This window comes from Artibeus jamaicensis, unplaced genomic scaffold, assembly GCF_021234435.1.
Source record: "Artibeus jamaicensis isolate MK-2021 breed Jamaican fruit bat unplaced genomic scaffold, CSHL_Jam_final scaffold_916, whole genome shotgun sequence".
Taxonomy (NCBI): Eukaryota; Metazoa; Chordata; class Mammalia; order Chiroptera; family Phyllostomidae; genus Artibeus; species Artibeus jamaicensis.
This window is the reverse complement of record NW_026522059.1, coordinates 18254747-18280059: the sequence shown is the minus strand read 5'-3', so window position 1 is coordinate 18280059 and position 25313 is coordinate 18254747. Positions and strand designations below refer to the sequence as shown.

Sequence of the window (25313 nt, the reverse complement as noted above, 5' to 3'; positions counted from 1 at the left end):
GTTGTTTATTTTATAAATGAAGTTATTAATGAGTAATTTTGTTAGAAAGAGTCATAAGAAATGGTGAAAGCAGACACCCTTGTTTTGTTCCTCATCTTAGGGAAAAAACTTTTACTTTTTGCCCATTGAGTATGATATTGGCTGTAACTGTCTCATATATGGTCTTTATTATGTTGAAGAACCTTCTCTCTACTCCCACTTTGCTAAGTGTTTTTATCATCAATGGGTGCTGTACTTTACCAAATGCTTTTTCAGCATCTGTTGATATGATCATGTGATTTTTGTCTTTAATTTTGTTTATGTGAAGTATTACATTTAGTGATTTGCAAATATTGTTATCATCCTTGTGTCTCCAAGATGAATCCCACTTGATCCTAGTGTATGATCTGTTTGATGTATTGCTAGATCTGGTTTGCTGATATTTTGTTGAGGATTTTCAGCATCTGGGTTCATCAGTGATATTAGCCTGTAGTTTTCTTTTTCTTGTGTCTTTACATGGTTTCAGAATTAGAATAACACTGGACTCATGAAAAATGGTTGGGGAGTCTTTCTTCTTCTTGAGCTTTTTGGAATAGTTTGACCAGTATAGGGGTTAGCTCTTGCCTAAAAGTTTGGTAAGATTCACCTGTGAGATCATCTGGCCCAGGCCTTTTGTGTGCCAGAAGTTTTTTGATTATTGCTTAAATTTCACTAGCTGTTATAGTTCTGTTCAGGCTTTCTGATTTTTCTTGATTCAGTTTTGGATGGCTATATGTTTCTAGAAATGTGTCCATTCACCCAGGTTGTCAAACTTCCTGGCATACAGTCATCTATAGTAGATTCTGACAATCATTTGTATTTTTTTGGTATCATTTGTAATTTCTCCTTTTTTGTTTCTCATTTTATTTATTTGGGTCCTCTCTCCTTTTTTCTTGATGACACTGCTTAAAGGCTTATTGATTTTGTTTATCTTTCAAAGAACCAGCTCCTGGATTTATCAAACCTTTGAATTGTTCTTTTAGCCTTATGTCATTTAATTCTGCTCTGATCTCAAATATTTGCTTCCTTCTATTCCCTCTGGGATTTGTCATTATTGTTCCTTTAGTTCTTGTAGCTGTAGAGTTAGGTTGTTTACTTGATTTTTTTCTTTTTTAGGTAGGTCTATATTCTCCAAAGGAGGACATAGTGCATATAAACATAGAAAAGAATGATCAACATCACTAGCCATCAAAAAGATATGCAAATTAAAACCACAATGAGGTATCACCTCACACCTGTCAGAATGGCCATCATTAACAAATCAACAAACAATAAGTACTGTCAAGGATACAGGAAAAGAGAATCCTAGTGCACTGTAGAGAGGAATGAACACTGGTGCAGTCACTGTGGAAAACAGTATGAAATTTTCTAAAAAAACTAAAGATGGAACTGCCTTTTGATCTAGTAATCCTACTGCTGGGTTTATATCCTAAGAATCCTGAAACACCAATTCAAAAGAACCTATGTACCCCAATGTTCATAGCAGCATTATTTACAATGGCCAAGTACTGGAAATAGCCTAAGTGCTCATCAGTAAATGAATGGATCAAAAAACTATGGTACATTTACATACTACACAGCAGAAAGAAAGAAGAAATGCCTACCTTTTGTGACAGCATGGACAGAAGTGGAGAATATTATGCTAAGTGAAATAAGCCAGGCAGTGAAAGACAAACACCATATGATCTTACCTATCAGAGAAAACTAATGAACAAACCAATGAACACAATAGATCCACAGGCATGGAAACATGGAACAGGCTGACCGTGACCAGAGGGGAGGGGTGGGATAATGCTGGAGAAAAGGGGAAGAGACTAATCAAGGAGCATATGTGAGTGACCCATGGACATGGGTGACAGTGTGGGAATTGTGAGAGTGGGATGTGAGATGGGTGGAGGAGAGCAAAGGAAGAAAAACTGGATAGTGGTAACAGACTAACATTAAAAATAACTAAAAATTATGTTTGATTCTGTGTTGTCTGTTGATAATTCTGAAAGTGTCTTTTGTCTGAGATATTAAAAAATCTGAAATTGTCATTATATGGAAGCTGCAGATATAATTTGCTAACTAACTTGAGTTTCAGAACCATGAATCACTTTTGAAACAACAATTATTTCAAGGAAAGTTTTACCTATTGGGAGCAAAGAAGAAAGGGAGACGGAGATTTATTTAGATATGGGCTGGCACCTTTGCTACTGGGTTTTCATTGGAAACATTTGGGTTGGAAAAATAGGCCCTAGGAATTTTATGTTAAAATGGCAGAAGAAAAACAGAAGGCATCTCCATGGAGCTCAGAAGCACATGAGTCAATGTGAACACTTTTTTATTTTAATAAGGTATACAAGTTAATTAAAAGCAATTAACCTAGCAGTAGGTTCTGTGGACTGCAGGGCCTTGTCTTTATGCCAAGGTTTATGTGGCACTCTGAGAACTGAAGAGCCTTGGAACAGGACACCATAAACTTGACAGATGGCTGACAAAATACAATTAACTATAAAAATAAAAATAGTAATACCTCTCACTTCTATGTGTGCTTATTTAAAACCTTTGCATTGGGAATATAGTCAATAATATTGTTATAGCTATGTATGGTGCCAGATGGGTACCAGATTTATCTAGGTGATCACATCATAAGGTATATAAACATCTAATTGCTATGTTTTATACCTGAAACTAATATGATATTGTATCATAACTATAATCAATTTTTAAATTAAACCAAAATGTTTAAAAATTAAAAATTTTGCTTGTAAGCTATGGTATTCATAAATCTCAGAAGTTCTACATAGTATAAAGAAATATCATTTACTTTCAATAAAATCACAGCTATGGAAGAAAAGTGGGCTGTATTGGAAGATACTGCACAACTATGCAGTTGGCTTCCTGCTCACACCTCCTTGTCCTCTCTTCCATGAGGCCAAAACTCTGTTTATTTACATAAACTTTTCTTTTTCTTTTCCAGAAGTAATTCAAATGTTTGTTTCATCTGAATAAACTTTTCCTTCATTTGAATTAGTATGGACTGTGATCATAAAAGTAAGTTCAAAAGAATAAAACATATTTATAGCCTATAGTAGTAAGTTGAGATTAGAATTCAGATTTTTTGTTCTTTTGTTTGCACTATAAGAACAGAACACTCTTCCTTCCTCCATCAAACATCTTGTCCAACCAATATTGTCACTGCTGGGAGACAATGTGCCTTATTTAAAGCATATTCTCAATGCATGGGTCTCAATGCATGGGTATTCATTTGAAAATTATATTGATTGAACATAGATATTACTTTTTATATTAAAATAGCACACCCAATGTTTAAGATATAATATTTTCTGCATTTCAGATTTATATTTAATTTGCTGATAAAATTACAACTGAACCTATGTCAGACTCACTACTTATACACTTGATTTCCTTTGAAAATTAAAACACTGGGCTAGAACACAAGCACACTCTTCAGGGACACTATCTCATGTGCTTGGTTGTTAGCTACCTGCTGTTCTCAATAAATCAGCCTACAAACTACTGATCCATGTCACAGAATTTTCTCTCTATATTTGTTGGAAGCAATTGCCTACAAACCTAATGCTTTTCAATGAGTTTGTTCAGTCAAAGATCTCCTACCTCCCTTAGTGTAATTTATGTTTAAGCATTTTTAAAGCAAAGAAATATCAATAAAATGTAACAGTAGAATAATTATAAATAGAAAATCAAATATTAATAGGCTAATGTTGTTATATTTTTTCTATGTATTAAAGAAGTTGTCTAGATTCATTCTTCAAATCATAGTATTCATTGTAACTACAATTAGAAGAGGCTTTTTATAATCAGTATATTTCAAAATAATTTCAATAATTTTATATTATACCATTTGCTTTGACTTAATCTTCATTATAAGTAGCTTATGTAATTACTTATCCTTAAACAGTTTTGATTATTGAATTAAATTAAAAATAAATTTATGAATACAATTAGTATACATCGATAATGCTTCCTTTTTGTCCATTTTGCTAAAGGGTACATACAATTCTCTAGGGTTTTTTGTGTTTTGTTTAATGTCTAATTTATTTAACACATTTACAGAGCAAGTAACTCATAAAGAAATAATACCTAATCAATGAAACAAACAAGCAAACAAAATACAACCCCTTTGATTGAAATAAAGAACACTGAAATAAAGACATTGAAATAAAGAGCACTCTGATAATAACCAGAGAGGAAGAGGGAGAAGGATAATAGGAGATAAAGGCAGCTGCAGGGGGGGGGGGGTCAAGAAACATATAGGGAGTACACATGGACAAAGCCAGAGGGGCTAGGTTCCAGGGTGGGAGTTTGGGATAGGTGGGCCAGGGATGCGGTGGGGGAAAAATGGAGACAACTGTACTTGAATTACAATTAAAAATAAGAAATAATAAACAAGTTACACAAAACATGGAGTTCTTTTAAAAGAAACATTTTAATAATTGATTTAAGTTCCACCTCAACTCCAATGGCTTTTGATACTCTTACCAATAATATTCTGGGATAAACTAAGCTATTCAGGAAATCAGTGAAGGGTAATTAACAGAAGAACAAGACAAAGCCATCCAGTGGTGAGCTGGAGCTTCCCGGTATCAGCTTGAGACTAATTCTGCACTTGTCTTTATACGTTCCATGTTCAGGTGCAGCGGTTAGCAGCTTGGGCCATGGAATTGAAATATGCCACAAATTAGGAAAATTTTTCCCTTTATATTGGGAGAAGGATTTTAGCAACATATCACTGATGCTATTCCATCTCTGCAAACATCTACTAGAAAATATTCTGATGTACTCCACCAAAGAGACAAAACACTGCTCAGTATGACAGAAGTATGCAGCATAGAGCAGAGTCACCATAAATTTAACTTGGGTGTGTTTTTGATCAGTATGACTTGATACTTTTAATTAGGCATCTATAGAGTAATGATTTATAAGTTATGCCATTTCCTGATGTACCTTCTTCAATGAATTAGTGAGAAATGTACAATGGTATAATTGGTTGATATTGGTAATCTACAGTTTCTGGATATAAGTTAATTAGGTGTCTGTACAGACCATAATACACCAAACAGTGTTTTGAGTCAGCTTAGATTTTACTAAGCTATTTTCTTTGGCAATAAATAAGTAGCTGGTGTGTTGTTTCTTCTGTTGTCATTAGCCTACAGCAATAAAGCCATAAAATTATTGCAGAGAGGTTGCATCTTGCTATTTTAAGTTCCAAGTATGTCGAAAGCTACTTTAGACCATTACAGTCCAAGAAGAGAGATGAGGGGTGGGGGGCAAAAACAGCCTGTTTTCTTTTATCTGGTTATATAACACATTCTTTGAGACCCTCCATTATGATGTTAAAGAGTTTCAAGGAGATATTACAGTATGAGTAGCTAAATTTATATATTAAGTTTACAAACCTTAGCACCAGTAGCTTCTACATCATACGTGGAATGTCCAGAGTTGTTACTATTGCTTTCTATTATGTAGTCATATACTCTATAAGTTACTAGTATGCTATGGTTATATTTTATATTAGGTTGTATTTTATACTATGGTTATATTTTATATTGTTATATTTTATACTGTTGTTATATAGTATAATATAGGTGTATGTATATATACATGCACATTATATAAATAAATATACAAATAAGCAAATAAGTGTAATTCACAATCCATACTCAGCATTTTTTTATAGATAGGTGTGCTAATTTAAAGAGTATAGAGGCCTGTGTTCTGTTCTTTCTTTTCTCAAGGTCCAAAATCCAAAAGCAAAACATTACCGGTAGATTAGTGATAAAATAGTCACATCTAAACTTGGACAGCTTATTTAACAGTATATAGGGATGCAAGTTCAATGCATTAGGGAAGAAGCACTCATTTTCACAATGTGGTATAGGGGCGAAGACCAGGTTTCAGATCAGCTCTGGCAATTAGTAATAGCTAGGTGATCTGGATAAGACAATTACTATTTTAAGATTCAGGATTTTCATCCCTAACTTCTGGAGGAATTTTAAGATTGTTGTGAGGGGTTTGTAGTATTTAGTGTATATCTTGAAGGAAAAATAGTGCTTTTAAGTATGAGGTCCAGGCCATATCTATAGTTGTTGTAGAGGAATGTATCGGGGAACAAGGACACAGTGGGAAAAAAAGGAAAAGAGCATATGGAATATACTATCTAAAAAGAGAATAAGACTTGAGTTCTGTTTAGCCAATTAGAGAAAATTTTAGAGTCACAGAATTAATTTCCATGACATTTAAAAAATTTAAGCCTTTTAAAATCAACTGTGCTTTTGGTTCTAGATTCCCCTAAATCAGAAAAGAATCTACAATATGCCTCCTTTGGGCTTGTATTCCTATCACAAACCTGAAAAAAAAACAAGGCTCACTCACGTCAGTCATGCATAATACATGTGAGGATAAATAAGAATCTGTCCTCATTCCTGATTTGAATGTACAGGACAAATTTTTTAGTGTAAGAAAAGGACCTGACATCAAGTGTGATTTAAAATCATGGACTATCTCTGGATCTTCTGGTTCAAATTCTTCAACGAGTCATGCTTAAGGAAAAATGGTACTGTGTGATGCTGGTATACAGCCTCACAATAAACTAGACCAGATGTAGGTAGGAATGATGCTATTTAATTCAAATGAAAGAGAATAGCATACATTTGGCACCTGAATTCAGAAGGATCATTTTACAGGTCTTCTAGTAATCCAAGATTGGTGTTTGCTATCTCTTTAAATAGCAAACAAGAAAAATAGAATTACAACATTAATTACTTTCTTGTGTTCAAAGAGTTTGCCTAAAAAAATAAGCACTATAAATAATGATGAAATAGATAATTTTAGTTTTTTTTAACCCTCACATTCTACCAAGACCCAGATTTTCCAGTAATGATCCAGTCTGAATGGAAGTCACTATCACTGCACTAAAAAGCAATTGTAAAAATCTAGTACATTACTACCTCTGGCCCATGTATTCTTGATTATGAATGATGGACTAACAAACCTGGAGGACATGTACTTTCTTACAATCATGCAGATAAGAAGGCCACTCCACAGTGAACTTAGAGGGACGTGAAGTCTAGATACTGAGTTAGGTGCCTTGTACAGCTTTTGTGTGAGTCACATTAAAAAAATCTATGACGATTATGTTTTTCAAATAAGAAAAATCTTGGATTCATGGATACGTGAATAATAATTGGTAAACTAGGTCTTGAATTCAGGATTGCCACTTTCCAAAACTCTAGCACATAAAACTACTACCCTATGTCTGTCTCTCTTTGAAACATTGACCGAAGGTTCCACACTGCGTTAGAACCCCCCAAAGTCTTTGAGGCTTTTTCTGTTATAGCGTAACATCTTATTTCACACATTGTCCTAAATCCAGTGTCTATTTCCATTCATGTCTATGAATTTTATGTATTTATTTTTGTTGAAACTACATTTATTTAAATTTTGAGTTCTTTAGTGTATGGAAGTGATATATGTAAATCACTCCCCTTGTGATCAAAGATTTTGTCTCCAACTAAAGATTGCTGGCATATAGAACTAGCATTTAACAAAGGATGGGCAGTCAGTGAAAAGCAAATGAGTACATGAATAAATGATCATTTGGTGAGGGAAATAGAGAAAGTGAGAAAGAGAGTGTATATATTTTAGAAAGAAGATTATAGAGTATAGTTGATTTAACATATAAATACAGTCCTCAAAATAGGCTATGTGAAGGAATTCTATTTGAATAAAAAACTATTCAAAATGGTATCATGAACATTTGGGGAAATAACTCCTCATCACCAAATTTGTACTAGGTGAGTTAAACCAGCAAATAATATAGGTCTCTGTATTTCTTAAAAGAATTTCATTATGGGAATATATCTACATTCTAGTAACTTTTGAAGATCTAACATCAGAACGTTGGAAAATGTTAAAGAAGCTTGAAAATTACTACAAGCACACCATTTCGGGTTGGGAGGACAACAGAGGGTGGGGTCTGTCCATGTATTGCAGCCATACGCGGAGAGAAGAAAAGTTTAAAAAGAGAGAAGGAACATGCAGAACTTGAGACTAGTTAATGCACAGTTGTAGAGATAATAATAAGCAGATTAAACAATGTCAAACACTAAAAAAAATAATAACAATAGAAGTTAAAGTGAATTAAGCACTTTGATAATTAGATTTTAAATAAGAATAAAGTTAATAAGATGAGGTATTAGGGACATTAAGTTAAATAAGACAAATAAAATTTTATCTTAGTGTAATTGTTTATATATATGCATATTATGTAATTATAATATTTAGAGATAAATACCTCTGCTTAATATTTTTTCACTCTTCCATTACTATAATATCTTAAATCTAACCCAAATATTTTTCTTCTCTGTCTTAGATTTTAGTGTTTCAGGAATACTATTTATCCTTTAAAAGTAACTGACTTAAACATATTTAAAGGTAGTTACCAAGTCATTATTTCTTTTATACTTTTCTAAGTCAATTCATTTAACCACTTTCAGATTTGTTCATTTTGTCTTTCCTCACTAATATCTTTTTCCAATACAAAGTTATAGATAATATTCTAGTTGGATTTCATCTTCTTACACAATTTTACATTAAAATGTATAATAATTTTTCATCTCATCCAATTTTCAGCTCATTTGTTGCTCTATTCATTTTCTACTGTATCGTTCCTGCTTGCTACATGTAAATTATCCCTCAAGCATGTCCATCCCCATTTGTGAAGCTCTATCTATAAATTATTTTTTCATTTACTAATAGGATTTTAAGCGATAATTTGTATTTTTAATTTCAAGGATGTTAATGCTTTATTCCATTCATCTGTGTTTATGTGTTAACTCCTTTTATTTTCATTTAATTGATCAGGTTTTTGATGTCATATACATGACATCACATGTGCATATATTCTATGTGTGTGTTTGTATGTATATCAGTGTACAGTGTTAATAAAATCAATAAACATTAATAAACACAGAGCATGCCAAACACTACTAACCCAAACATAGAAATTTCTCGTATGGAAACATGGCAATCTATTGTTATCAATAATTTCTAAAAATAAAATTATATATAAAGTTGGCTAAAACTATAGAATATATTTTAGGTTAGGTGGAAGAGACCATATCCAAACCCTTCTGACATAAGATAAAGACTGAAGACTCTCTGAATATAGAATACTAGTTGAATAACTCATTAGGTCAGTTCACTGCTGAATACTCAATCCTTGGTAAGTCACTGGTAAAGAGTATTCAGACGGGAATAAATATGTGCACATTCATGTTTCATCTCACTGTCAGCTATGTCCTTTGTATATTACTTCAGACAAAAAAAACTAAACCCTTAATATATGGCCATATTATTGATCCATAATGAAGACAGAATAGTATATGATTGACTAAATTGTAGACCATAGATTTAAAAAGAAAGTCCCCAGTCTTTAAAGGGGGTGAAGTATTAAAATTTATATAGTTTCAAGCCTAGAAACACATATAATATTTCCTACTTGGATGTGTTATTAACAGGCAAAAGGGACACTAAAATATTTCTAAATGGAAAGGAAAGATTAAAGCAGGAAGAAAACTCAGAAATTATCTGATTTATGTTGATGCCTTTCTAATATATTATAAAATGCTTCTCATGTTTACTTTTTCTTCCAAATCCAGCACCAAGGAAAACAGTGGCAGTGTTAGTTGGTATGTTGTGTGCTGATGGTTTGAAAGAGTTACTGTGGCTCTTTAACTTGAAGATAACAAATGGCCTGAGTTAAATCTCTCATAGCAATATCCCCAGATCACCAGGGCAACCTTTGCTTCACTGGTTTAAATGTCCCCTGGTGGTTTAAACCATAATTGCCCTTCCCTGGACACCTAATTGACTACAAGGGACTGATTGGGCCACATTGAATAAAATTTGAATACTTTAATTATTGTTCATTGAGGTGTCCCAAAATTTTAAAACAAACCATTCATGTGAAATCTCATTTTCAGGAAAAGGGAAAAAAAGCACTCTCTAAAATTAGTTTATCATTTAAATAAAATACCAACTTTATGATAAAAGAGAGTGAAAGGAAAATACTTTTTATTGATAAAGCTTATGATGTGAATATAATCTTTATTGTCAAATAACAAAGCACATATTTGGACAACTGAAAATAATGATAATGCTAAAATGTACTGAGCATTCAAATTAGACTCATTCTGTGTATAATACCATATTTCCATGAGGTGGGCATCAATATCCTACTCATTTTAGAAAAGAATGAAATATAGAGAATTTGGAATAAACTGTTCAAGTCCGCACAGCTAGAAAGAGGCAGAGCTAAGATTCAAGGCAAGATATTTTTGCCTCAGTGGTCTTGACTATCACACTATTAAACAAAATAAAAATAAAAATATTGATAATTTCAATAACTACATCATTTTCTGTTTATTATGTATGATACTCTGATGAACAGATTCAAGGGTGCCCAACATTTTGGTGTCTCTAGGCCACACATTAAATATATAAACACTAATGAAAACAAACAAATCTCATGTTTTAAGTAAATTTATGATTTTGTGTTGGGCCACATTCATAGCCATCCTGGGCCGAATGTGCCCTGCAGGCTGTGTGTTGGACACCCATGTGGTCAATTTAATAATTTAATACATTATCTCCTCAATCCACACAAGAAACCTTCTCCTCTACATATTTTTACTTATCCCATAGGAAAGGCATCACTTATCCTAACCCTTTGTATTACTTTGATAGGGTGCTTGTTACAAAGTACCACACAGTTCTACAGGCCGGAAGTCCAACATCAAGGTGTCAGCAATATTGACTCCTTCTTAGGGTTCTGAGGGAAAATCTGCTCCATGCCTCTGTCCCCTAGTGTCATGTGGTTTCCTGAGAATTTGGTGTTCCTTGGCATGTAAAGGCGTCACCCCAACCTCTGCCTCCATGTTTACGTGGCATTCTGCCTGTGTGCTATCTGTGCCCAAATTTCCCCTTTTCATAAGGACACAGTCCTGTGGAAATAAGGTCTACCTAATGACCTTGCTTTCACTCGATTATGCAAAGACTCTATTTCCCAGTAAGTTTGTATTCATAGGCTCCAGGGTTTAGGCCTCCACACATGAACTTGGAGGAGAGGAGATACAGTTCAACCCATGCACACGTCTTGCTCTTCCTCCCACTTGTTTTTAGTTCTCTTGCACAAGAGAAATGTTCCTAATGTGACTAAAGAGACACAGCACTATTTATTGGGCCATTTCTCAAGTTTTGGCAGCATGAATGACTTACAGGTCCAAAACCAATCTTCATACACTCCTATATACCTCCATGTAGTACACATGCCTGGTCCTTGGGACTACACCACCATCATCTTCCTATATCTTGCTAGAAAAGTCACCGACATTCTTCTAAATAGCAGCATTTCATATTATAGAAGTATAAATTGAAAGTCATGTTTGAATTTTGGAACTAAGCCAGAAAAACTATTGTACCTGGGAGTATCTGGGTTTTCCCAATTTAACAATATAATATAACTGATTTTTTCTTTGATTACCAATGATCCCACTATTGATGGCTTTGTGACTGGCAAATCCAGAGGTGGGAAGATATAAGCAGAAAAAATCTAGCATATAAAAACTACTCCTAATCCTTGACAGATACAATATGGGTCTCAATATACATGCTATTACACAGATAAGGAAACAATAACTTGGGAATCAAGCAACTTAATTAAGGTTTCATGCAAATGAGAGAACAAATAAACAAATAAGAAAAACAGAAAAGACAAATGATTTTTCAGATACATATTAACTTCCTCCCTGCCAAAAAGACCAAATAAAATAAATTTTATTAAGTTTCCAATTTACTTCCAAATGGGTTTAATTTTATGCTCTAGAACAAGCTACTTTAAACTTAGCATACTCTTACAATGGCAACTGGTAGTTTAGAATACAAACACATACATGCCTGCCAGGGAAGTCCTCTGGCCTTACAGTGTGGGAAACAGCAGCACAGAGAAAACCTCTGGCCATGCTGTTTGCCAGCTTGGAACCACCCTCTCTGCTTCAGTGCCCTCTCAGTTTTGACACTATCCCTGTCTGCTTTTGTTTTTAGCAATATAGGATTTGACATGGAAATATCTCATTTATTTTAAATTCCGTGGATGCAAAACAAAGTATTTTGAGAGCTAATTTATAGTAAATTAAACATTTTTATTTTATTCTTACATCTGTTAGGATTCTGTGTGCCTAGCAGACACAAAGTTGATTTATAATAGCCCTTATAAATAAAAATATATTTTCTTATATAACAAGACATCCAGGTATGGACAGTACAGGGTTGATAAATTGCTTAAGGTGCCTTAGAGAACTCCATCACTAATGCTCCCCACTTTCAAGCACTTTCACCCTTCCCAAGCACTTTGAAGACTGTACTTTATTGCCCTCTTGTAGGTAGGCAAGGCCATGTGGCTAGTTCAAGGCCAATTGCCTAAAAGTAGAAGTCTCATGTTACTTTCAAGCTAAGGTAGGTAAAAGCCCTTTCTTGACCCTTTTGATCTCACTTCTTTTCTGCCTTGACTTAGAAACCCTGCACTATAATTGTACATGCAAGACAGTAAGTGAATAAATTCCCCGAGCTACCCTGGAGCAGTGATTTTCAACCAGTGTGCCACAGGATTTTTAAAATATGAAATGCCCGACTATTTAGTTAGGGGCCCTGACCTCTCTTCCCTAGATTGTCAAAATAAAAAAAATAACAGAGACAACAGCCATCAGTGTGAATGTCCTGTCTTGAACCATAAATACATAGGTCATAGGATACAGTTGTATCTTCTTGTTCACATCATATAATTAAGGTGCATCTGATTAGATAATTCTCAGTACCAGAAGGACTTATACAGCAGTATAGGGACCTGATTTTTTAAATAGTCACTTTGGAGCAAAAAGGGTAGGTAATTACATATATTACCTTTTTTTGTAAATCAATCAAAACTGTATCTATTTTTGTCATATTGGCAAGTAATATATTTTTTGTGTGCCACAGAATTTTAATAAGTAGTTTACATGTGCCAGGAGATGAAAAATGTTAAACAGCTCTGCCCAAGAGAGATGATACCAGAACTGGCTTTGCTTGAGTGAGAAATAAACCTTTGTTTAGTAAGCCATTGAGATGTCAGGATTCATTGGTTATGCTCCACAGCCCAGACTCTGACTAATAGATAATGATGGTTTCCATCATCATGCTTGCCATCCTTTTATCCATCATTATCACATGTCAGGCCAGAAGGTAGGGAAGAAGGGGAAGGGGACTTTTTCAAATTTCTCTTCCAAAAGGCAAAACTCAATGACTTGTGCATAAATTCCTATGACCAAAATTCTTTCATATTGCCTTTACAGTTGACTGGGAGTGTTGAAAGGTGAATATATTTAACTGAATATTCCACCATCACCCAAATTAGTAAGAAGGAAGAGAAATTGGGAATAAAGAATTCACCCAGTAATAATCTGTCATAATGTTATTGGAATTCTTCTATAGAATAGTCATTTACAAAATTTTTAAGATCCTTCTAATTTCCAAATCCTTCTAAATGACTTCTTTCCTGATTTTTCTCAAATTTCAACCCTGGTGTCCACTCTCATCCCTGAAACTGTCTCCTCTCACTGCCTCCATGGAACCTAACTTTCTGTGTTCTCCACTTTCTCTCTTACAGCTTTCCATTTGGCTCATGAATTTCTCTTCCTGCCCATATCTCAAGGTTGCCCCTTATCAGTCTTTATTATTCTACTAATTCTCTTTGAGCTCAGGTATACCTATAGCTTTAACCATGAGTCCTCAAAATCATTCTCACTCAATTTCAAAGTCTCTTCCACCAATCATCTCTTCTCTTATTCTTTGGAAATTCAATGACTTAAATAATTATATGCTTTTATTCCATTGAATTACTCATTTTTTCATATTCCTCATTTCACTTAGAATCAGAAAACTTTGAGAGAATTTCAGTCTGTCCATCTCTATTATCTCATCTTATTTTCAACCGATTTGCAAGTACCAAAGACTGACTTTTAAGTTAAATTTACATCAATCTCATCATCTTCAACTTGAGAACAACTTCATTGGTTCTTGTTATTTTCATTACTCCCAGGGCCAATTTTCAAAGCTTTTAAGCTGGGATGCTTTCCTACATTCTCTCCATCCTCACTCAATATTACCTTCAATGATAATTCCAGTTTCAAGCCGGGGAAACAAGTTGAGTTGTGTCCCCAGCCTCCAATCAACCTCCCTGGGATGTTAATTTTTCATGGAAGAAGATTCCTGCTACCTTTTATACAGATGTGATTTCTTAGCATTCTTGAGACACAACACACTATGTGATTTCTTGGAGATACTACATTTGGTTGTTTCTTTGGGGAGACATTTCATGAGTCTGTCTCATTTCTGCACATCTTGTAAGTGGACACATCAATTCCCTTATTTTCAAACTATATTTTCAAGAATGTTAAAAATAAAACAGCCTTGAAATATGCAGTTAATACAGTCCTCTGAGCAAAGGGTGGGTTTACTCAAAGCTTTGAAAGATGTGACATCTTACTCCAGAGGAATGGGCAGACAATTCTTACTATGTAATATAACAGATTCAGGTGCCTTCAACTCAAGGTTTCTCTCTTGTAATGAATTCTACTGCACGTGCAGCTCTCACCTGGCCTTTTTCATGTCACTCTGTGGGAAATAGGGTAAGAGGAACTGACAACTTCAGTTCACCTTTTCTGTGTGATGATTAATAGAGCCCATTGGATCTGAGTTAGGTGTCTTATATCTTCTGCATATTTGAAAATGTGACAGGCTAGCTTGTTAGCTGACCACTAGGATACAGTTTCTGACCCTTCAGGACTTTTAACAGTGTCCTCCTGGGAGAATATTGCCCAATTATACTTCCCATGGAACCCAGTCTTGTCATCCTAATTAATCATAAGCCTTGTTCGAGGATTTTGCTGAAATGTACTCTCTCTGTGAAGTTTCTCCCTTCAAGTCCTGAGCCAGTCTTTTCCTCATGTGTTGCTCCAGATCTGCTTTACAGAACATTTCATGTAAGTGTTTATAAATGTTTTCCTTAGAAGACTGTGATCTTGCTAAATATTACATTGAGTTTTGACTTTATGTGTTATATACTGCCCAGTATATAGTAAACACTGAATGGCCCTCTCTTAAAAATAATTTTTGATAGATTTTCTTACATGTGCTCTCTCCAAAATGTGACTTAATGCACACATACATGCACATGTAGAATACCTTGCTTTCCACTGGTCTTTTTGTAACCAGTCTGTTTTTCCTACATAAACCAACACTAGAATCTCACTTTTTCCCTAAACTTGTAATACATTATTACTTTCATCTTAAGCAAGTTGCCTGTAATTATAATTATCTTTCTAAAACAGAATATGCAACAGCTGCACCTACTCTGAAAATGGATCCTTGGAGAATGTAATTTAAGTTATTTCAATTTGGAACTGAATATTATCAAGAGCTATGAGATATATAACCTTAAGGCATACCTTTCCACCAGGTTTTTAATGGTATGCCATTTGCAGAAACCTAGATAACTGAAAAATTAGAATGCAAATTTTGTGCCTGCTCCAATCAGAGGTTTAATAAATGAGATTATGTATCATACAACCTTACATGCTATAGTTAAAACCTTCAGTAGATAATAAAGTCACATGTTTATTAGCTTTGTGATATCCCTTACAGCTTTATTTACTTTGTTTTATTGCCATAGAGATTTAAATTGTATTTAAATAACAGACTTAATATGAAAAGAAAGCCTTTATAAATTTCTAACCTCTCCAGAAAAGTCTATCCCAAGGTCATATATGATTGTCTATGGTTTATGCCTTCATATATAAAAAATACAATTTTATACTTTACAATTACCTTAAGAATTATTTTATGCCAATGAGGGGTAGGACCAAGGGTGGGAAGTGGGTATGGTTTGGGTGTGGGGGAGTAGTGGGGGAAAAATGGAGACAATGGTACTTGAACAATTAAAAGAAGTTAAAAGTAATTCAAATATTATAGTAAAATAATGTTTTTAAACGTTTACCACATCTTATTTTTTATAATTTTACTTTAGATAATGCTGTACATTTTAATGGCTGAAATGATCAATATATGGCTAAAACATTGGTGTTGTAGCAAGCATTGTCTCTAAGCAAAACTCGGGCTAGGAAAAGTTTTATTTGATGAACAGAGCATTTGATGTTAGTAATACTTGGTAAATACTAAAAAGATTGCCAATGAAAATAGAAGTCTGTCATTAAAAAGGTATTTTAGTAATCATCTAGCATAATCACTATTGATTCAGAATTTCATGAATTCTTTATTGCCAATAATCAATTGCCTACACTTACATAGAAAATTTTCCAAGAAAGATACTACCTACAAGTGATCTTTTTTGGGGGGGAAGGGGTAAATCATTATTTTACATGTCTACTTATCTTGAACCAAATTTTCTCCATTTATAATTTGTAACTGATAGCTTTAGTTTTTCCATTTATTCAAACAGGCTAAGTAAATCCCTCTTGCATTATAAGTATTCTAAATATCTGAAAGAATATCATATGACCAACATAAGTGTTAAATATTTCCTGCATAAGGAAGTATTGAAGCTATTATGTAATAGCTTTAATACACATATATAGTCAGTAGTACCAGATCTAATAGAGCCTTGGCTAATTCATTTCTCATCAACAGCAAGTCAAAGAATTAAGTATTTGAAAGAATATTGTTGAAAGATAACAGTAATGAAATATATTTACAGTATTCAGAGCAATTAATCTATATCTATCAATTTAAGTAGAACCCAATACTATTAAGATAATTAACTCATATATGTTAACATTGATGTGTATCATTGATGTTGTCAAAAGCCCTATTGTATACATAATAAGAGATACTTTTATCAAAAAGTATACTAGGGCAAGTATTAGGAAATCTCAATTCTCATCTTGAATTTTCTTTCTTATTATTCTTTTAATTTAATTTTTTTAATTTTTCAATTACAGTTCACTTTCAGTATTATTTTCTTTTGTTTCAGATGGTTTCAGATGTACAGCATACTGATTAAACAATCACTACATGTTTACAAAGTGCTCCTTCCCCCTGATAGTTCCAGTACCCAACTGACCTCATACATAGTGATCACAATACTATTGACTGTATCCCCTATGCTTTACTTTGCAGTATTCACATTGGGCCTCAGCCATCGCCCTCAAAGGGAAAACCGGGACAGAAATATCCGTATAATCCCTTCTGGTTCTACTATCTTTGCATTTTATGAACCCTAAACTTGTCTAAAGAGAGGCAACCATGATGGAAGAATAGATAAAGAAAATTTGATATATGCACACAAAATAATATTTTTCAATCCTAGTAAAGAAGGAAATTCTTGAGGGCATTATGCTAAGTGAAGTTAGCCAGCCACTTATACAAGGTATCTAAGCCTGACTGATAGAAGCAGAGAGTAGAATTGTGTTTGCCAAGGGCCAGGAGGAGACAGAACTAGGGAGTTGTTATTCAACAAGTTTAAAGTTTTAGTTGTGCCCGATGGAGAAATTCTAAAGATCCCCTGTACAGCAAATGAGTATTAAGAATATCATGAAAAATTACATTGTTTTGAACTATTGAACATTAAAAATAGTTTTAATCATTGAAAATAAATACTACTTCATATTTGGCCTATCCCAAATTCTTCACAATGCACGTGTACAGAGAAGAATTGGAGACAGCTCTGAATTTATGTTTCCAAATGCCACGAGACTCAAGCTATATATGTTCATCTAAGAGCAGAATTTCACTCATTGTATGTAACTGCATCATAGACAATTGTGATGATTTGGAAACTCTTGAAAACTGCAAGCTATATCTCAAGTATCAACAGACTGTTTCTGGGCTTTTCATGGAAATTATGGGTATCACTAGTATTTTTTTGGAAAGAAAAAAGTTCTCATAAAGGATATTTGTATGTCTGGAAATGCAGGACAGGATAGCCTTTAAAAGGAAAAATACTAATTTATCTGTGTAATATTTCAAAATCAAACAGAGTGCCTGAAACTAGAAAGATTATCTATTTTTATATTAATAAAGCCTTATTAAATGTAAAAAAAAAAGAATATCATACTGGACACTTAAAATCTGGTTCAGAGGGTAGATCTTTTGTTAAAAACTCTTACCACAATAAAGAGTGTAGTTCAAAACTACAGAAGCATGATAAATGTTTAATCAAGTTACTTTACCATGGATAAGTAGTAATGTACAGAACCATAGCTTCATTGCTACAATAAGCCTCGGATCACTGCCTGAACTTTGGGAACAAAACTATAATATACAGTAGCTAGTGGCACATTTCATGTCCCTCAACCAGAGACCTGAAGTCAAAGAAACCTTTTGTAAACTTTTTCATTTACCTTCATATTAGTCAAATATGTATTGCTCTAGAACTAGCAATTTCTAAAAACAATAGGTTTTTTTCCATTCTCGAGCATGTAAACCATAATTCTGCTGGGTTTTTTGCACTCGGGCCTGAAATTATCATGAGAAGAATTAACATGATAGAACCCTAAGCAGCCAGGCCTGAAGGAGGGGAAAACACGAACACAAAACAAAGTGGGTACAGCTAAGTGTGTTATTTTTGTCTTATCTTAAAAGGTATCTATTGATATGATAGACACATTGGGTAGCTTCATAAAGCCGAGCCAACTATGAATACATTAAAAGAAATTTTCCCTGAAGTCCTTTCATCAAGGTCTACAATGTTACCTACTCTTCTTCGTATTTCTTCTACTTTTGTCTGAATACCTATTTCCTTTAGCATTCCTCCTGCCTCTGTGAATGTACTTCTTCAGAGTCCTTCCATGGATCATCCAATGGATCATCCTCCTAAGCCTGGCTTCAATAAGCTGTTGATGGGAAGACTTACTTGTTCTCCACTCCTGTCTTCTCATCCCATCCTACCTCTATCTAGACATAATTCCTGATGTCTACTGGTTCACTACCATCAGTACCAACTATATACCATTTATGCTTCTACTAAGAGTTCCTGAATCATATAGACAGATATAGTTATCTATTATATTGCTTTAATAAAATGTCTAAAATACTTCAAGCTAAATATATTTAAAACAAATTTTAATTTTCATAGAATTCCCACTGCAAATTTGACCTCCATTCAACATTTTCCAATATGTCTTTACCAATTTGTGCAAGAACTTTTATCATTCCTCAATTCACTCCTTTTTATTATACCTCCTAAATATCTCTCAACTCATTCTAATTCTTTGTATCAATCAATACCATCATAATCCAAGCTACCATGTTTCATTCTTGGATTTCATCAATCAGCTTTTAGGTGTTCTTCCCACAGCTGATAGAGCCCCATTTCAAATCAATTTTTAAATATAAATAAGAATGATCATTTGAAAATTCAGACGTCTTCATGTAATTGTTTTTGATAAAGCACTTTAATAAATCCCCATTGTTCTTATCAAAACCTTTACATGAAAAAAAAACTTTACATGGCTTAAAAGGTCCTCCCTAATCTAGTGTTTATATTTTTTTCTTCACCAATTTCATCATTCTTTATTCAATTATTGATTCATTATCTACTTTACCTTGCAATAATACGAGTGCATTTTAATTTTCAAAACAGCATAAACATTTCTTCTTAAAACTATTATATCCTAAAAGTATGTTCTGTAAATGGCAGTTTTCAGAACATGTCTTAAGTCTCTAAATAAAGAGACCATACTCACTCAGATCACATTATTTAATTTTTGCCTTCAGAAAACAGGGTACATAGAAGACCTACAAAAAACAGAACCAAATTTCTTCCAGGACTATTCAATTAATTTGAAAGGAGCCATCAAGCATGGACTGACATACTAAATAACACAACTGCAAATTACGTTAGGAACAACTTTAATTTTCATACACAAATTTTGATTTTCACATTACTTTTCATTGGTGGGGTAATAAATACTGATGGAAAGCTCTTGTCTCTCGAATGTTCAGTCTATTTGCTGTGTTGTATCCAGATCTTAAATGACCCCTTAGCTCTGACAGCTGCCACTTGAAATTTTCCTGTTAACTCTAAGTTTTTTTCAAATATTTAAACCTTTAAAAGCCCACATGTAGCTGTTCTTTGATCCTCAGTTTGCCTTAAGCAATGACATCAACACTGTGTGAATAGAAACTATCTACTTACCATATTGTAGGTGGCTCAGAACCTTCTATTTCTAAGTAATCATACTTTTCTTCCATTTGGAAATCAGTAAATATGAGTGAAATCGTGTCTCCAGGCTCTGCTACAATGGTCCAAGTACAATCAGCATTGTTATGGTATTCGTTAGGAAAGCTGGGGCTTGATATAATGCCACTGGATCCTCTCATCGTTCCTCCACATGCGTCTTCAGCTGTTAAAAACAAGGATGAAATGTTCAGGTACGTCATTAAGAGGAATGCAACTCTTAACAATTTTTAATAAAGAAACGATGCAAATGTTGGGATAGAAAGTACATATTATCTAATAGAGATTAAGTAAATGAGAAGTCCATGAAAAAATTAGCACATATATAAACTATATCTTGATGATTTTTGAATCATGGTTGAAACAACAATGAATGTAAATAAAAATCTGCACTCCAGTTGATCTCCATATAATAGATCCAACATTATTTTTTAATTGATTAGCTGATGAAGCTTATTCATAATGTGATGAGAAATCTTTAATGACTTTGTTTATGCTTTTGGTACAGTTGAGTTTTTCTTTTTTTAATTTTTTAATAGAGTTAATTACAAAGTCAAGAAACAGTTTGAGAAAGAATATAATATAATTTTTGTCAATGGCATGATTAAAAAGCTACTAAAATATTTATGAAAATGAAATTTAATCATATTTTCAGGAAACTTTAATTAGAGAAATATTATAGTCACAAATATATCCTTGTTAGTAACCCCTATGACTCCATTATTATAAAGATCATTTTCAAGATACTCACATGATATATGTAATATGATATTATAAATAAATTTCCTACTGACTTTACTTTTAAATCTATGGTTTTCATTTTCCAAATAGAGGTCATAAATTCTCTATGAGTTTACTTTTGCCCAATAGTGTATGCTGAGGGGTTACATGACTGCCTGTGCTTAGCATGAAAGTACAAGATAAAGCTCCTTGTTTCATAAATAAATTGAAGCTATAAAATTTGTCTTGTTATTACACTATTTAGGCAAAATTAATAAGTTACTAGTGTACTTATGTAATAAATTGTCTCAAGATTTATATTGCTGTCTTGATCACTCAGGGGATTTTTCGAACTCAAGTCAAATGTTTCAGGAAAAAAGTTTTCCAATTATTATTTCATGTAATGGATAATAATTCATAACTTTCATAAATAGATGGGGCAATATTCTCTGTAACTCATAATAGCCAGGGAGTAGCGAAATAGCCTTGGTACTGAGAAAACTTTATTACTATGTTGTATGCATCAAATAACATCAGGTTCATTCTGCCTCACTCTTTATACATTTAATTCTGTGATTCATAAATTAAAAGCATAAATATATTAGTCTTAAAATACACTTAAATTTACTAATAAATAATGTAAATATGAGATAATGTAAATTTATTTTCACTACATGTCCTCCCAGTTTTTTAAGTATTTTTTAAATGGAACTAATGGTCCAGTCTAGACTCTAAGACATAGTACTATAATTTTTTGCCAACACACACTGCCTTCTCTGAATACCTTACCTGTAGCATCTGGTAAACATGTCTTGCTGTTCCCCCATCTCCAACCACAAATTAATTCTACTCTTTAATTTCTAGTACCCACACTAAGGATGAATAGTACTTTGGAAATGAAATGCCACACTATTAGGTATTTGTAGTGAAACTGGTACATAATCTACTCAAATCAGCTTTGTGTGCTATTTATTTTCCTGTCTCTGGATATTTCGACTCACACTCAGATTAAAGAAAAATTTTCTTCATTTTTTAATTAAAACATTTTGACTGATCAATTAATTAATATGTCCAGTCCCAGATAGTCTCTGTCTCTCTCTCTCTCTCTCTCTCTCTCTCTCTCTCACGCACACACACACACACACAAACACACATACATACATACACACACACTGCTTCTGTTGGGTTAGGGTTCCTTGCTCCCCCCTTGCTTGGGCTTGAGGAAGATGGGGCAGAGGGAAGGCAGAGAAGCAGGCTATTCTTCCCTGTTTGCCTTCCTACCACTCCTTGTTCATCCACCCCACTCACTGAGCTCTCTGTTACTCCTCCTGAAGTTGGAAGTAGGAAGATTCACATCAGGGAATGTGAATCTTTTCATTTGCCTGGTACTGATTTGCTACAGGTTTCGAAGAACTATGGAAGATGATTAGAAACCAATGGGTCTGTTGCATATGAGATTTTTCATGAGCACCTTAGAGATATCCCAATCAGTTCCTTCATGGGGGAATGTGTCCCTCTGGCTAGCTGCTTACATTTCTCCTTCATGCTACGGGTATAGAATTTTGCATTTCCATTTTATTTCTGTTTGTCTTCACATCCCTGAAGTGAGCATCTTGGGCAGAATCTTAGAAAATTCCAGGCCAGAAATCTCTCATGGAAGTCCTGCATTTGGCCAAATGAAAACATATCTGCTGTGTTCATCATCTGTGCAAGTTCAATTTCTTCCCACATACAGTCCTATGGGCTTGCTTTAGACATTTAAATATTTCAACCATGATTTTTAAAAATAATGCATGTGTCCTCCAAGTTCCAGAGCCTGTAAATAAAACTCCCTGCATAGTCCCCTTGAAATTCCCCAATCCAGGTTAGCAAAAGAGAAAAATAATACCAACCTCCTAAAACATGAAATGCAGAGCAACTCATAGAATAACTCACTCCAAGGAAACTCTTATTTTACAACAAAATAACTGTGAGCCTAAAAATTTATTCATTTACACTTGAAAACAAGGAGAACTCACATCTTCTAGCATACAAACAAATGCTCTTGCCAATTCTTGTATCGAGTTCTTCACTCAGCACTGCTGTTTGATCTCTTTATTACTTTAGAAGCTACCATAGAGTCCTTATAGGATAGAACTGTGAAGGAGGTAGATTGCTTTTAGTACATGTTAGATACACAGTATTATTCTTACATGGCACAATGCAAATGCTAGAACCTATGCATTGTGATTTGGTCTGGATTTAATAGAGTATTTATAAAACCCAGTACATTATCTGTAAACATTGACTCAGAGCAGAATGTATTACATAAACCAAAATTTCTACTTTAAGCAGAGTTAGAGCACGTGAAAGGCAGCACAAACAATCCATGAAACAAAACCAGAGCACATAAAAGGCAGCATCAGAACAAACTATGAAACTCTCAAACCTAGTGCTGTGCTCTCTCTGCTAAGTAACATTGTCTGGTCTCTAGTCATGTGAGTTGGTGCAAATCCTATAAATGACAGGACCTTTTTTTAAAAATTGAAGTATAATTGGCACATATTATCCTATTAATTGCAGGTGTACATCATATTGATTCAGTATTTATATACATTATGAAATGAACACCACAATGAGGTTAATATCTATCACCATGAAAAGTTATTACAATACTCTTTGACTATATTTCTGTATTGTGGAAGTTTGTATCTCTTAATCACTTATTTTGCTTATCCTCCAACCCCTTCATCCCTCTAGTAACCACAAGTTTGTTTCCTATCTTTATCAGTCCATTTCTGTTTTGTTTTGTTTCTTCATTACTTTTGTTCTTTAGATTTCACATATCAGTAAAATCATATAATATTTGTCTTTCTCTGTCTGACTTATTCCACCCATCATAACACCCTCTATGTCCACCAATGTTGTCACAAAGGGCAAGATTTATTTTATTTTTTATGGCTGAGTAATATTCCATTTTATATTCACAACAGGAATTCTTTATGCAAACATATTTATTAATGTTTACATTTATAAATGTGTCCATTTACTAATGGACACATAAGTTGCTTCCATTTCTTGGCTACTGTAAATAGTGCTTCAGTGAACATAGGGGTGCTTCTATCTCTTCAAATTCATGTTTTTGTATTCTTCATATAAACACTCAGACATGAAATTACTAGACTGTGTGAAAGTTGTATTGTTAATTTTCTGAGGAAACTTCATACTGTTTTACATGGTGGGTGTACTAAATAACATTTCTACAATAGAGTACTAGGATTTCCTTTTCTCCATATCCTCAACAATATTAGCATTTTTATCTTTTTGTTAATAGCCTCTTTGATAGGTGTGAGGTGATATCTCATTGTGGTTTTGATTTGCATCACCCTGATGATTAACGATGTTGAGCAATTTTTCATATGTCTGTTGGCCATCTGTATGTATTCTTTTGAAAAAAATTCTATTAAAGACTTCTGCCTTTTTAAAAAATTGGGTTGTGTGTATTTGATATTAAGTTGTGCAAGTTCTTTACAAATTTTTAACTGTAACCCCTTTATTATATATATGACTTGAAAATATCTTCTTCCATTCAGTAGGTAGACTTTTCATTTTTGATGGTTTTCTCTACTGTGCAAAAGCCTTTCAGTATGATATAATCCCATTTGTTTATTTTTATTTTGTTGCCCTTGCCTAAACACACTAATCCAAAAGCATGCTTGCTAATCCAGAGTCAAAGAGCTTCCTACCTATGTTTTCTTCTAGGAATTTTGTGTTTTTATGTCTTATATTCATTCTATTCCATTTTAACCTTATTTTTTATGGTGTAAGATAGGAATTCAGTTTCATTCATTTTGCATGTGGCTGTCCAAGCTTCACCAGAACAATTTATTGAGGAGCTATCTCTTCCCCATTGTGTGGTCTTGTGTTTGTTGTTATTGATCAGCTGACCATATATGTGTGGATTTATCTGTGGGATCTCTGTCCTATTCCATTGATGTATGTGTCTGTTTTCATGCAAGTTCCATACTGTTTTTCTTATGATAGTTTTGTTGTATAATTTTAAATCAGGGAGAGTGATGCCTCCAGCGTATTTTCCTGTCTCATGGTTCCTTTGTGCTTCTATACAAATTTTTTAATTCTTTGATCAAGTTCTATGATATAGCCTTCAAAGATTGAATCATGAAGAAATAGAAAATCTGAATAAGCAAATACAAGTAAAATACTTATATCAGAAATTTTAAAACTATCATAAAACATAAGTCCAGGAATAGACAGTTTCACA

The 25313-nt window shown here is 33.6% G+C and overlaps 1 protein-coding gene across 3 annotated transcripts in view; it reads right to left on the bottom strand.

The window, feature by feature from the left end:
* CSMD3 (CUB and Sushi multiple domains 3) overlaps positions 1 to 25313 on the bottom strand; it is a 921636-nt gene that overhangs the window by 634364 nt on the left and 261959 nt on the right. For all 3 annotated transcript variants that reach the window (XM_053661036.1, XM_053661038.1, XM_053661039.1), the window contains exon 5: positions 20291 to 20498. In XM_053661036.1, the coding sequence (XP_053517011.1) occupies positions 20291 to 20498 (208 nt within the window). The remainder of the gene's footprint in view (positions 1 to 20290; positions 20499 to 25313) is intronic.